The following is a 14,981-nucleotide window of genomic DNA, read 5'->3' on the forward strand; positions in this document are numbered from 1 at the left end:
TAGGAACTCTTCTTGGCCAGTCGCCCTAAGTGGGTATGTGGTGCGGACGGACGGACGGCGGTGGACGCGTGATTCAGGGTCGCTTAAGAAGTGCATTCGCACTTAAAAAACCTTGTGGTATACAATTTAGTACCGCACCATCTGTCTTCTTCAAGGTGCTGATATAGTGATCTCGAAAAATTGCCTACATGGCTACAATTTCTCCCCGTTTAAATATAAATAGCACGTACTCACTTGCACGGTGTTTTATCTTTCGGCTACTTATGATTTGCTTTTTTTTCACGAAAGCGAAAACTGTAAGAAATCACTTTCAACGATCTCGAAATCATGTATTAACAGCGGATCTGTTGCACAAGCTGTAAGTTTGGCGTTTCAGGAAAAAAATACCAAGAACATGGAGAGCGCTCGTGAGCGCGCGCCTCGCGGCGGCCGCCGAGCGTTCCCGGCTCGCTCAGTGGCTTTAGCAAAAAAAATAGTCAAGCGTTAATGCTAAAAATGAGACGACACCCTGCTTGGGAGAGGTCAGCGTGGCTGCCGCATTCTCTAGAAGACATTATGTATCAGACATGGCTACGAGTGCGCCAATCCTTCCCGAGACGACTTGCAGATTTCACCGCCACTGCCTCGAGTCGATGATGAAAAGCTGGTGGAAGTCTACAATGCTGAGGCTGACTTTGCATCCACCACTCGCCGCGGAGAACACGACGACCTCTTCGATGCATATGACGACGATTACTAGCACCGCAACTATGCAAATAAACAATGACACTGAAACTTAACTACGTGCCCGGCAATGCTCACCTACAACAGCTTCGCCATTCAAGTCTTGCGCGTGAGTGCAAGTTTCCCCAATTTTTTTTTCAATGCGCTCCTACGAACCACGATATTTATGAAGCGGGACCCCTGCACGTGTAGCAAAATGTCTTCGAGCACTTGTTGCGCGATACTTGGCAGCGCCCTAAAGCGTGAACCAAATGTTAGTTCCCAGGCAGTCCGCCTTCGTATAAAGCCTATCTAAGACCACACCTCTCTCATCCGTCTACATTGCTTCTTTTTATACAGTGTCTTTTTAAGAGTCTTTTTATGCAGCGTCTCTTTATGCTTCGCTTTATGCAGTCTCTTTATGCACCATGTTGACATAATGCACTGATATTAGAAACAAGAAATCTGGGCTAGTTTACTCAGATGCACTTTTACCTGTGGACAGTGCTCTGTAGATAAAATAACAACGAACCACGAATTGAGCAGAGCCCATTTGTATTATTTCCGTTGTTGATGGGTTTGTTGTGGAAAGTTTTGTACGCTGTTCGTGCGTAAGTAACAATGCAAAGTTATGCTTTTTACAATAATAGGAATTCCCAAACAACCTCACCTCTGTGAAATTTTACTCAACCTAAATAAGCTCCGGGGCCTTTCTGCAAATGAAGAGAGTGGACTTGGATCTTATGCAATTGTCTTGTGTTTTTTTTTTATGGCCTCTTTTCAATTTAAAAAGTTTGTGATGCTTATCACTAATAGAGTAGTTCTCAAGTCACAGTCAGCACACCATCTTTGAAGTCCTCGGAAGCATCGGCAAGTTTCCCGCCATTCTTCACTCAAGTCCCCTTCCCCGCCCATTGTTGTTGCCATTCAAACCCTGGGGCTGCATAAAAAAGTTGGCTTCCCCGCAAAGCAGAAAATTTTTTTGGAATTTCACATGAAGTAGAGTCTCGTAGAAGGAAGGCGGCTAAAACAAAACGCACTCACACAAATACGTACCATGATTTACATCACCAATTTCATGATTTGTACCTTGAAAGACAGATATTCACATGGCCCAGTTGTTATATTTACGGGTCATAATTGAGCTTTCTATCCATAATAGAGCCCGCTTACATATGACGTAGAAACAGCATGATTGTCGGTTTAGTTAGAGTATTCTAATTGATATTTTCATGTTACCGTTTGTTTGATCGGTTTATCAGTGCCTGTACAACGTTAGGACGGCTTTCTTGAACAAAAGTAATACTGCACCCCCTAAAAAATGTAATAAAGTTATCATGCAATCTCACAAAGGTATTATAAATTTACTATAAAATAATCGTATGAAAGCGCATACACCTTCTGTAAAGTATATGTATAAACTGTTTTCATGAACGCGGGAATAATATGGGATAACACATGATAATTGTAATATAATGTAATACATGTAGAATGCTCCCTTCTAGCGTGTTATTGTTCCGTCGCTTTGTCGACATAACGTTCGAAAGTCTTCGCATGATTACCCAGCATGTCCAATGCTGAAAATTGCAGAATTAACGCGTGCTATGAGGTTCGTTTCTTTTCTCTGGGGAATTCAACCAAGACCTTACCGTAGCAGCAAAACTCAACGCTAGCCATTGCAGCTAGCAGCAGGCACAGTGCGGATTACGACACTTGCCGAAGGGAAAGCTTCAGAAAAATAAGTGCAGAACGCTTAGGTCGTGGAACGCAAAGTGTTCAGGAATAATGGCAACCCCGCTGCCGAAATGTGACGAACTCCGTATAACGAAAGGGGCTGATGATGCCTTAAAGGTGATGTGTGTAAAGAGCCACACTTTTATCTACTCGCAATCATTCACACCTCGAACAATTGTTGATTCGAATGGCCTCCCATCTCATACTGCAACTGTCACCGATACACTGAAATTTCTGGAACTAATAAGCAGTACCACAGCAGTTTAACTTCACTAAGTGTTTTCTTAGGCGTGTATAAGTGTCTTCTCAGTTTTTCTTACTCTTGATGTACATTTATTTTTGCCTTGCACCAACTTATATCTACTTCTTTTGCCTATAACCTGTTTGTTAGCTTTGTTTGCATTGTTTTTTAATGTTTTTGCCCCCTATGTAATACCCTCCCAGTGAGGGCCTTTAGAGGCATTTTAAATAAATAAATAAATAAATAAATAAAAAAGTTTTCTACATTTAAGCCGCTAGAGTCAGTTCAAACAGCACTCCGTGAAGCCACTTAAAAACAGTTCGGTTAGCCAAAGCATCCTTTGAGATAAAAAAGAAGTTCAAGGCATTGCTGCAATTATTCACTCACATTTACTCTATTTAAACCTCGCAAGCTACATCTGTCACTGGGGCTCAAGACTTCGTGGACAATATTTCAGTGCCAGCAGATATCCAACTCATGCTCAATATGACAGTTTTTTCTTCTACGATGAAGTCAGATTGCCCTTCCAGTTCCCAGCTATTACAGTTTTCATGGACGCAGGGCACAGAAAACTTGGTGTGCGCAACGCTTGCTGTGATTTGAAGAACAACATTGGTCGCACAAATTATTCTTGAGCCAGTTTCCCTTAAGGTGCTCCTGCTTTTCGTTCAACCACAGACATAAATTTCGTATTGCCAAAAACTTGATTACCTTCTTGCTTGAACAACTTAACACATTTGTGTGAATATTATGTTCTGCTGTTTGGGTGGAGCACATTCAATGGTTGGCTGCTAAAGCGACGGGTCGATGTTGCACATCTGAACGGAAAGTTTCTTTTCCGTCAACTTTTACAAAAATTGATTTTATTCAGTTGTTTTATCTCTGGTAACACAAAGGAAGTGTAGCAAAACATAAAAACCATTTCCGTAATTACTTTCAGAAAAAGATGTAAAAGTGAGGTCGTCAACCGGATGATGGAGCAAGACACCAGCTTGAAGAATAAAACGTATTTCCTATGTGAATCTGAACCGGGGTAGAGCCGAAGGCACCCTCACATTACGCCGAAAGCTAAATTATGACGCAGAGCGTCAGAATGAAAGAAAAACATATAGGTAAATACTTAAAGGGGGTCGGTATGTTCCGCATAGGCTTAGGGTACGCATATATCTCAGGAAAGCCGCTTAATACACCAGGAATTTTTGTGCGAACAATATCTGGAACAAAAAAGGTAAAGGATACCGACCAAATGCACAGACAGCGTTTGTGTCCTAAAGTTTCAGCAAACTTCAGTTCTGGCAAAATCACACCACAAGACCACATGTGAAGCCTTTCACATATCAACACAGCAGACCGAATGCGTGACCTGATGCTCAATCGTGCTGGCCACGCCTGATATAAAATTCATAAAGAGCAGTTCATAGCAGGAAGGCTTGATAAACAAAAGGGTCAAGCGCAGATTACGCTTTAGCTCAGTTGTATAAGCAAAGAAGAAGAGCCATTGAACAGATTACCATGTTTAGCGCCCGTTTTTATCAAAAAATTTGCTTTCATTTCCCCCTCCCCACCTTTCCAGTTGTACTTTGTAACCCTTTCTAAATGTTTTGATGCCCAAGCAGAAATAGTTTTCACTTCTAATAAATCAGTTGTAAGTTTGCGCTCGTGCTGTCCGCGTCGTTCGTTCGTTTTCCTTAAAAAGGTGTGTCCTTAGTAACCTCAAACGCAGTTTATGAACATGCAAAACCAACTAGCCCCATTCCTTACCTTAATTGTATCTTAAATCCGTGGGGTAACAAGGGGAAGCCTAACCGACTAGAAGCTTCTGTTTCAATCATGAAGCAGTTGTGTCTCCTATGTTATCATTCTCGCTGGCGGCGAGCTTCACCCCTAGGCACTTAACGGATACACGAGTCGCGCTTACAGTTCTAATAAAAGTAACGTAGAAGAGAGAGGCCAACGTGAGTATCTTAAGCAACCTCAGTAGTCGCCGGACTAACGATCAGACAGCACAGGCTGCTATATCAGGGGTAGTCTGTTGCTGAGAACTAATCTGATGTGCCAAAGGACGGCCACCATCGCCATTGAACTTCGCACAATAACTTTGACCCACTTTCCTGCCGCGTTGCATTGAAAAGGCAAACACACGATCACTAGCCGAGTTTATGGGTAAGACTTAGGACGAAAGTAATCGAATTACAGCTTCTGCTCGCCGGAAGCGAAACGGAAACCTCGAGTTCATCAAACACAGACAAAAAACGGAAACGGTCCACGAAGCTAGCTCTGGTTAGAGGGTAGAGTGACACCTAGGGTGCGTAGCTTACCGCACCTAGCGAGCAGCGGGCCCACAGTGAAAAGAGCTCTCCTGGTTCGCTCCGACTGAAGGTGAAGCCGGCAAGTAGAGGGCGTAACGGGAAGGGGGCACGCAGCGGATTTAGAGAGGGCCAAGCGTGAGTCGCGCGCGGGGCCTCGGGGAACGGTCGTAAACGACTTTCCTCGGATTGAAACCCCGGCGAGAGAAGGAAAGAGCGAGGGACGGGGGAAAGAGAGAGAGACAGAGGGAGCTCACGTTCGTTGAAGCACATCTTCCAGAGCCCCGAGACGGTGTTTTTGGCGAGCTGCTCGCGGTCTCCCGAGCCGTTGTAGAAGGGGTTCGGCATGAGCTCGGTGCTGTGCAGCCAGCTGTTGGAGCAGAGCGCGATGGCGTTGGCCACGAGCGAGGCCAGGGCGGAGGCGGGCGTCAGCACCCGCAGCGCGCGCACGCTGAGCCGAGACATGGCGGCCGAGGGCGCTCCTCCCGCTCCGCCAGGGCCATGGGGCAGGGGCCAGCCGGGCTCGGCGAGCACGCTTCCCGTGGAGCTTCCTCGGCGCCAGCGGCCCCGGCCACCGGGCGGAGCAACGGCCGCCGCGGCCGCCGCGAGGCTGCAGCGCCGAACATCCACCGCCGCAGCAGCACAGTCCGCCTCCGCGCCACGCGCAGCCACCGCGTCCTGCGACGCCCCGCCGCCAACCGCCCCCCCGCACCAGGAGCCGCGAAGACGGCCCGACCGACGCGCCCCCCGCCGACACCGCCGACGAGGAAAACACGTGACTTCCTCCCCCTGTTTTGTCCCTCTTTCCCCATTTCTGCTCCCTAAACTCCCCGCCACCGTCCGTCAGCGCCACGCACGGCCCGTTGCCTCCGTCAAGCGGTGGTTGGCGTGACGGAGCGCTGTCCGGCTAGATTAGAAAGTTGGAAACACTGACGAGGGCGACTTTCCGTGTTAACCGGGTCACTCTTATGTGTGAACCATAAAGTCTGACATGATAAAGAGAGAGAGAGAGGAAGCCTAAACAAAAAGCACTAAAACAAAACTGAAGAGGTCGGCCCCACAAACAACAGGTATTGCGACTTCACACGGGCAGGAAAAAACAAAACACAAAATTAAATAGAAAAAATGGGGCAGCAAGATTACAGCACAGTAAACTCTTTTGCAACTAAAATGTGGTTTACTTACGAGCTATAAATCAGACGACCTTGTATATTCTACAAAAAATGAGAGATTTCAGTGTGGTGAAAACTTTGGAAATGAACTGACTTTCAAATGCTTCAATATCGTCGTTTCTTTTCTCTCTCTCCCTCTGCCTCTCTCTCTCTTTTCAGGTCTTCTTTCGCATACAACAATGTAATCTCGATGGTAAATGTACTGCCACTTATGGTATCAACAATTTCTGGTTCATAACTAAAAATTAGCATGGTTTAAATACTAAGCCCAAATAAAAATATGGTTTTGGTTAAATAACAGTTGCGAGAGCATCATGTGGAAGTTCCAATGCTAGGTGTTGCTGGCATTGATTAAAATAATTGATCAGTTCAAATTTTTAATCTTGTAGTGAAACTTGTTAATAATAATGAATTGATTGAAGTAAGTTTTTCAGTCGTATTCAGAGAGAATTGGTACTTCAGGGCTGTTTCTTTTTTTCCGCAAACTTTAATTTGGGCAGGCTACAGTACAGCTCTTGCACGAACATAAAATAAGGCATGCACTATGAACACAGAAATCCCGGCAGGCACCACTGTTGCTGTATACAGAAGATCTCAATGAAGCTTTGGAGAATGCCGTTCAGAAATCGCCAGGCGCACGTTGGACGTCCACACTTCCCCTTCCAAGCTTGGTTCACTGCAGTAACAGTCTTACTGAGGGAAAGCCAACATCAAGTTAAAGGGGATCTTGGAAGGAAGCTGTTGGTAGGAAAGAGAGGCTTTGCAGTTGCTCAGCGTGGAGCTGTGGACACAACAACACTCAGTTCAGAAGAATATTCTTTTAAAATAGAGGGAGAGAAGGATTGGGGAAATTTTGTTTTCCTGCGGAGCTCTGTTAGGGCGCTTTCCTTCAAACTTGTTTTGCTTGATGAGAGCATAAAGGTACGAAAAAGTAATTTGTATATGAAGATAGGAAAGCTTACAGAGACCACTTAACGCACTGAATAACACAACAACAGCGAGTGAGCAATAAAAATGAAGAACGAAAGGCTTCTTACATTTTCCGTCCCAAAACCTGTTCACCCCCTCGAACGGTTGAGTTTCTTACCGCAGATTGAAACGAAACATTTTAGTGCCCTTTAAGGAGTAGATAGTAAATTGCATTTTGATTTAAGGCAATAGTGACCGCAATTTGTCTCGTAATAAAATTCAAAGATCGTTATTCTCGCATGTTCGACATAGGGAACAAAATTGGCAAATTCGTAAAGCAAACAGGCAAGTGACTAAGTAGGGCGTTATTTCGGAGTAAGATTAAAGTTTTTTTTTTAAACAAAGCCCCGATGTTACACGTGTTACGCTTTGTTCGATTCACTAATCTATTAAAACACCCCTTTCCTTTTGGAGGAGAGTGGCAGGATGCAGCCTGTACGCACTCCTTTCAAGCCCAGGAAAAAGGGCGTCCACAGATTGCAGAAAGCTATTATGCGGCATGGGTGACGGCGAAGCCGGAGCGACCCTCGATGATGGCGAGGAAACGTTCGTAAATGAACGACGGCGTGTCTTATTATTTGTCGACGACGTTATCGCGCCCGAAGACCACAGCACGCGCCTCGCCCGATATGACGCGACGAGGAACCGGAATCATTAAACGCCGCATCGATTGCCGCGGCCGCATCGTCGTACCCCGGCCCTGTTCTCGTCATTCGATGATAAGTGAAAACATTCTTCGTTCGGCTGGCTCGTAACGTCCGCGATTGCTGGCGTCCACGGAGGACACACCTTCGCTATCCTCCTTGACGCTTTGTTTTGTCGTCCTGTTTCGGTCTCCACGGCTAGAACGTCGCAGAAAGGAAGGGTGATTTGTATATTTCGGGTTTTCTCTATGCTAAAAACTTTTATTCATACAGTTCTGTTTGTTCATTTCGTTTACTTGCTTGCTTGTTTGTTTTTGTTTGTTTGTTTGTCCACCTGTCTGTCTGTTTGTTTGATGCATTGATTGATTGATTGATTGATTGATTGATTGATTGATTGATTGATTGATTGATTGATTGATTGATTGATTGATTGATTGATTATCTTTCTGTATGTTTGCAAGTTTGTTTGTCTATCTGTTTGTTTATTTGTTTGCATGCTTATTTACTTGTCTATGTGCCTGCCTGCCTACCTGTCTGTCTGTTTGCCTGTCTGTCTGTCTGTCTGTCTGTCTGTCTGTCTGTCTGCTTGTTCGTTCGTTCGTTCGTTCGTTCGTTCGTTCGTTCGTTCGTTCGTTCGTTTGTTTGTTTGTTTGTTTGTTTGTTTGTTTGTTTGTTTGTTTGTTTGTTTGTTTGTTTGTTTGTTTGTTTGTTTGTTTGTTTGTTTGTTTGTTTGTTTGTTTGTTTAAACCTTATCATAGCTGTAACTCTACTTGCGATGGAGCAAGCAGAGAGAGAGAGATCAAACTTTATTTAAAGCGGCCCATGTCCGGGCTGCCGAAAATGTGGTTCTGGTGGACCTGGAAGACGTTCAGGTGGGAATTCCGCAGGTGTCAGGGCCCCGCACGTGGGCAATGTGCCGGGCGAGGCGAGGCCAAAGGATGGGGCGAAGATCAGGCGGAGGAGCGGCCCAGTTTTCCCATGAGTATGGAATGTGGGATGGTAAAAGGTGTGGATGAAGAAAGTGAGGTGATCTCCTGGCGCGAGGACAAGTCCAGTAGGTGTGTTTAACGTCAGGATAGGCACCACACACCTGACAGTGGGGCGTGCCATCTCGGGTCATGATATAGTGAAGAACGAGGTCACAAGGGAGGGAGAGAGTCTGAGCCTGGCGGATGTAAGTGCCTTCGCGGCGTGTGAGGTCAGAAGTGGGAGGAGGAAGATTACGGCGAGATCTGCGAAGGTCCTTCAGCTGTTGCCTCCGGGCCTTGCGATGGGCGGCGCGTTCTTCCTTGGGGCTGTAGGCCTGGGGCCAGGGTAGGATAGGCGTTTTGCTTCGTCATATTCAGTAAAGCAGCCTTTAGCTGCTCCGGGTAGTCACTAGTCCCGCATGGATATGACAGTTTTGGAGAACAATTGTGTAGTTTCTTGTAGTTCTTTGTCAAGCATTAGTCATCTGAACACGCCGGTACGCTCAAAAGGGACACTTTGGCTACGTAAGCACGGCGCTTCAGATGAGAGGAACGCTTGGTCTGAGGTCTTTTTAAGCTCCGAACTACGATGCCTCGTGTCTTTGATGTCTTTCAAAATACTATTAGCTTTCAAACGTTTATTGACGCCCAAACGGCTCCTCAAAACCGCCTCTAATCGATGGAGCCTTAATAAACACTGTCAGAAAACACACCCGATACTTCTCCTTATCCTCCACTTCATCAACAAATAGCTTTTGTTCTTGTCTACACAACTTTCCTTAGGCAGTGTAGACTTGGCGGAAAACTAAGCAGCAAAAACAGCAGCCAAAGCCTTATTTCTTATTTTCTTTGCACAACAAGCTTAAGTAAATTTTAGCACCACCATTTACATTCACTTTATATTGTTATAGAAATGAGATGGAGTAGTCTTGTTCCCAGTGTGAGCCTAACGCAATAAAATGCCTGTATTTGGTTACTATCCAAAAGACAGCATGCAGAATGCGATACGTCGACGGCAAAGAAAGCAAAACGGTTTTTAACGTGTGGATGTTGGCGTCCGGTACGCTAGATGCCCACTACTCCTGATTTAAAAGTGCTAAATTCATCGCACCAGTTCATCACAGCACTGGGAAAACCGGTTACACCGTCTGTCTGTCTGTCTGTCTGTCTGTCTGTCTGTCTGTCTGTCTGTCTGTCTGTCTGTCTGTCTGTCTGTCTGTCTGTCTGTCTGTCTGTCTGTCTGTCTGTCTGTCTGTCTGTCTGTCTGTCTGTCTGTCTGTCTGTCTGTCTGTCTGTCTGTCTGTCTGTCTGTCTGTCTGTCTGTCTGTCTGTCTGTCTGTCTGTCTGTCTGTCTGTCTGTCTGTCTGTCTGTCTGTCTGTCTGTCTGTCTGTCTGTCTGTCTGTCTGTCTGTCTGTCTGTCTGTCTGTCTGTCTGTCTGTCTGTCTGTCTGTCTGTCTGTCTGTCTGTCTGGCAATTTGGCAAGGCGTAAGCGGCGTGTACACTGGGCAGGGGGTATGTTGGAAGTCGGTTGGGCAGATTGTGAAACAGCTAAGAACGAAGACGCTTTGTTTCGGGCTTGCAGTTTAATACATCGTGTTTAATGCAAATAAAGCAAGACATCGCCTTCAAGCAAGGCAACAGGCACAGGCTATGACGAATGCCAGCGTACATTTTTCTTTACATCTCTGTCTCACATATATAACACATTTGTCGTTATCTATTTTCTTCCAACATGAGTCAACCTTGCAACACGTGATATACCTATCATGACGCGACGTCATGATAAGTATATTGAAGACAACACTTTTATTCCCTCATTGAGCACAAGCCGCTAAAGATGGCACCGGAAAGGAGGTAGGGTAGCGTCAGTCTAGCGAGGAGTGATTGGTATGTTTCCTTTCATCTGTGAAATCTATAGTAATCATTCTGCAACAGAAGAACGTAGTACGAAACCTTCGAAAACAAACGTGAAGGGCCCGTACAACCGGAAGCACCACACAATTGTTTTGACTCTTTTTCATAGACTCCGTACGTCTATCGTTTGCGAAAACTATCTTTCACTTCAGTGCAAAAGCTCTACATTAGTTAATAGAGGCGCCCGCCAGGTTGTAAAAACATCATCCTAGCAAAGGAGTTCTTACAAGCGTCCCACACGTGGAAGTGCTAATGAGTTGGACAATTTTCCGGGGTTTCCGGGGGCCGCCTTAAATCATTCGCTGTTTTTTCTTGGCTGTTCGGCTCGTCAGTTTACTTTTCGCGGAAGCACGTGTCTCAAAGCGTAACCACAACCAACGTCATGTAATAAAAAGGTAGAAGCTGCTTCACAAGTTATTCACACTTTTTTGTCTTCTTTAAGAAAAAATAACGACACAGCACTTCCCCTCGCACGCGCCATTTTTCCGGCGCCTGCCTCACTGCGAAATCGCGGGTTCATTTTATATCCGCCCGATAAAAGGTTGCGAAAGTTATTGCTGATGAAGCTTGAAGAATGATCGTCGGATACAAAAGCGTAGTAGCCCAATGGTGTTTTTTTTTTTTTTTTCAGCCGTTTTGATTCCCGTACGTGGCTCGGGTGTAGTTCCATAAAGTATTCGGTGCCGAAAGGCACAGAAAGGCATCTTTTAAACGCCGCTTCTTTTCGTTCGGAACACTTTCGTCATGCTGATGCTTCAGTAGCGAAAGGAGCTTTCTATAAATCATTTGCGCCGCTCAGTTCTTCCACAAGACGACCTAGTAACGATCAGTCTCACTGTGAGGGCGGCATAAATATAGTGACTGCCACTCGCTGAATGTTTGTGAAAGTGTGAAAATAAACGCCGTCTTTTTCTGTTTTTTTTTTCTTTCTTGAACAAGGGGGAAGCTAAAATATGGCACGTCAAAGATGTGTAATGCCAGCAGTGTAATGCCAGTGTAATGTCAGTGTAATTCAAGTGCAATGCCAGAGCTCTTCAAGTGCACTGTACGGGCGTCCCAACCCCGACACATCTGCTCATCACATCTAGCAGCACATTTCTACAGCGAACCCCATAATTTGTCTTTTTTTAGTAAGGCAGAGGCCTTCTCCCCACACTAATTAACCGAAGAAGGCCAGGGCTAAGATTAGAGGAAAACCTCACACCTTGAGATGCACTAGAGCTCAAAGCCCAGTCGCCTTCAACGCGATGACGTCAGCGACAACTAATGATTAACGATAAGGTACCCTAGGATTGCGGCAGTACAACAGTACAGCGATAAGTGCTCGTTTATTTCACTGCTCTTTTACGGCGAAGCTGTTAGGGCCTCGTTCATCAGGATTATTTTTGTGGCGTCCGTGAGCAGAAAGGGGGAGGAAGCATAAAAGAGGGGAAGCGAGCCAAAACACAAAAGAAAAATCAAACCAAGCAGAGAATGAACGCGACACAGCCACTCCCATGACCCTCAAGGCAACAAAGGACGCCTCCCCATTGGCCTGTCTAGAAAAGACCACGTCAACATTTTAAACACGAAAGCTTCCACCCCGAGCCACGAACACGGGCGCAGCGAGCCGCCGATCACGTGGGCACTGCAGGAGTAGCACGATGAAGGAAGAGGAGACGTATAGAACAAGAGAGATGTATAGAATGAGCAGCTCAGTACCGTAAATCTGCTCTGGCTGTCCCATTCAATTGAACAGAATGGGCCGTCGATTTTTTAAAGCGAAACTATCTGACTCACCGATGGTGTATGCCGCGTCAAAAACGCTCTGCACGGAAGCAAAAGCTATCTGACGATTATGATGATCGTGGTTGAAGTGGAAGAAAGAAAAGGCGTATCACTGTCCCTTAGACTCATGAAAGAAAGAGGACGTGGGCCGCTGGGCCGAGTGCATGTGCACGCGCCGAAGAAGAAGAAGGAGCAGCGAGGCGTTCGAAGCGGTCGCGTTGTGGGATCTTCACGGCCTCCCCGTGCATGGCCCACAACCACACGTATGGTTTGTGCCTCCCGCAAGCCAAATCATACGACCGCCTCTCGAACGGATCCCGAGGCACGCAGGAACGCTCGTCGGCTTGAGGTCCCGGAACGCGTTACAGAGAACAACCTGGACCAAGCTGCCGCAACGCTCGCCCTCCTCCCAAGCGCACCGTTCCCGTGCCCCTCCGTCACCGCCTGCCACGCCCGTGTCTCGCACTTCGCCGCCTCTTCTCCTCTTCATTTGGCTGCCAAGACGAGTGTTGGGGGTCCAGAGCAGGTGTTGGCCATCCCGAGTCGCCCACTTCACGTGGGTTTACGATACACCGCCAGAGACCCCGTCCACTGCCTTTCCTTCCGCCTCTTCAGCCTCGAAGTTTTTTGAGGAACGCCTCATCGTCTGCTGCGAAGTGTTGGCTTAAGATTCGCCGTTGGCCGTCTTCGCCGAACTTCCTTGCCCTCCTGCGCACAGCAGCGACCGCCTCGATGACAGCATCAAACATGCGCGTCGTTCCGCCTCCACGGCCTGGACCTCGGGCGTCTGTGAGTTGGCTGAAGGGAGATCCCACCCCATGGTGGAGTGCCTCTCTACACGCTGGGCTGCGCAAACTGGGCTCCCAGATCATGCAGAACCGGAGAAACATGGCTCCGTAGGCCGCGCTATGTGTACAACTCCATGGCCTCATGCTCGAACGCCACTTCCCGCCGCCCCATCAGCGCTTCCTGGGCGACCTGCAGCCGTCCCCCAAGCTCCGCTGCCTCTGCGTCGCAAAGTCACCAATGGCACCAAACCGAAGGACTCGTTGATTCGGCGTTCCCCGAAGGTTCCTCCCTGTGGGCCACACGCTACACAAGACATGCTCCACCACCGCGCCAATTTCCATCTTCCCGGGGACCACGGACTAAACTGACAAATTCTTCCCGTGGTTCACGGTCCATTAAACAAAGGCGTGCTCATTAGTAACTAAATGATGCGTTACACTCTTTTACTCGTGCGGATACACAGCCCTGGCTAAACTGTTGTGCTGGCACTCCTCAAGACAGGTTTTTAAACAAGCCTGGTTCGTCGTTTACGTGACAACCGGGTAGAACAGATTGATGAGGTGGGGGGCGACAAACCGGCACAGGTATATGCGCATGCTTCCTAACTCGTAGTGCCATGTAGCTTCTAGCGCCCGGCCCGGGCTACATGAACATAGTTTTTAAAGGGACGTTTTAGTGTTCTCACTGATGGCGTCTGTAAAGCGAATACGCCCTGCGGGAAAGCCGGCTTTCTCTGACGATGGTGATGTTATACGCAGACGACATTGTTCCTTTAGCTGATAGCCAGACCGATATGCTACGGCTCAGAAATATTAACGGTCAGGAAGCCACCGACCTAGGGTTATATTTTAGCGCAGAAAAATCTGGAATAATGGTTAGGTCCTTATTAGGTCCTTTTCGACCATAAAAAAGTTTTCACATGCTAAAGCAGCATATTAAATTTTTGGGCATCAAAGGGTAAGGTCGTGGGGGGGGGGGGGGGGGGGGGGGGGGGAGACAGCGCTTGGAGAAACATAGATAGGCGGTGATCTTGAAGGCGTGTGGTCAGTATCTGCATCATCCCGTGCTTGATTACCGTATTTGCACGATTCTATAACGCGCACCTTTTTTTGCCAAATGTAACGTCCAAATTTGTGTTCGCGTTACAATCTCGCTCAATGTCGAAATCGGCTTCAAAGCGGCAAGCAGTATTTCCACATACATGAACGCCTCCAAAAATATAGTTCAATCCAATCAAAACCCTTCTTTTTTCCAAATTTTTCAGCAAACTTTCCCGAGCGTTTCAATCGGGGGGGTGTTAGAAGCGTGTAAATACGGTCATCACTGCCCCCAGTACAACCTTCATACTTATCGTCTATGACGACATCTTTGCCATTTCTTGTTAATTTAAAAATGCCTACTTTTCATGATTTTGTGAAATACAGTTGCGCGCTCCACGCCTTGAACCTTAAAGTTAGGCTGAGTCTAATCTCCCGGCAGCCGTGAGAATTACCTCCGGGAAATTCTCACGGCAGTTTTTTAGAAGGTGGCTGGCCTAAAATTCACTGAATAATATTGCTCCGGACGTAACTGATGGGCGTAGACTTTATTTACAAGCCGTGCGAAACCACAGGCAGGACGTGGTGCAAGAGGCCGGTGAGCAGTGATCCGGGGTAAAACTCTTCGCCCTCCCCTTGTACGTGCGAGCATACCCCCTCGATCCGTTTCCACTGTGACATACCCTACACAGGCGATTGACTGCCGGCCAACGTAACAGACAACCTAGCGATCGTTG

The 14,981-nt window shown here is 46.9% G+C and overlaps 1 protein-coding gene across 1 annotated transcript in view; it reads right to left on the reverse strand.

Moving 5' to 3' along the window:
* Positions 1-5,698, reverse strand: part of Stg1 (stargazin-like protein) — an 82,411-nt gene extending 76,713 nt beyond the window's left edge. The window contains exon 1 of the mRNA XM_077670727.1: positions 5,241-5,698. Coding sequence (XP_077526853.1) covers positions 5,241-5,448 — 208 coding nt within the window. The 5' untranslated portion in view covers positions 5,449-5,698. The remainder of the gene's footprint in view (positions 1-5,240) is intronic.
* Positions 5,699-14,981: the final 9,283 nt, after the last annotated feature.

Source organism: Haemaphysalis longicornis, unplaced genomic scaffold (genome assembly GCF_048455015.1).
Source record: "Haemaphysalis longicornis isolate Haplotype H1 unplaced genomic scaffold, Haemaphysalis longicornis Haplotype H1 scaffold_5, whole genome shotgun sequence".
Classification (NCBI taxonomy): Eukaryota; Metazoa; Arthropoda; class Arachnida; order Ixodida; family Ixodidae; genus Haemaphysalis; species Haemaphysalis longicornis.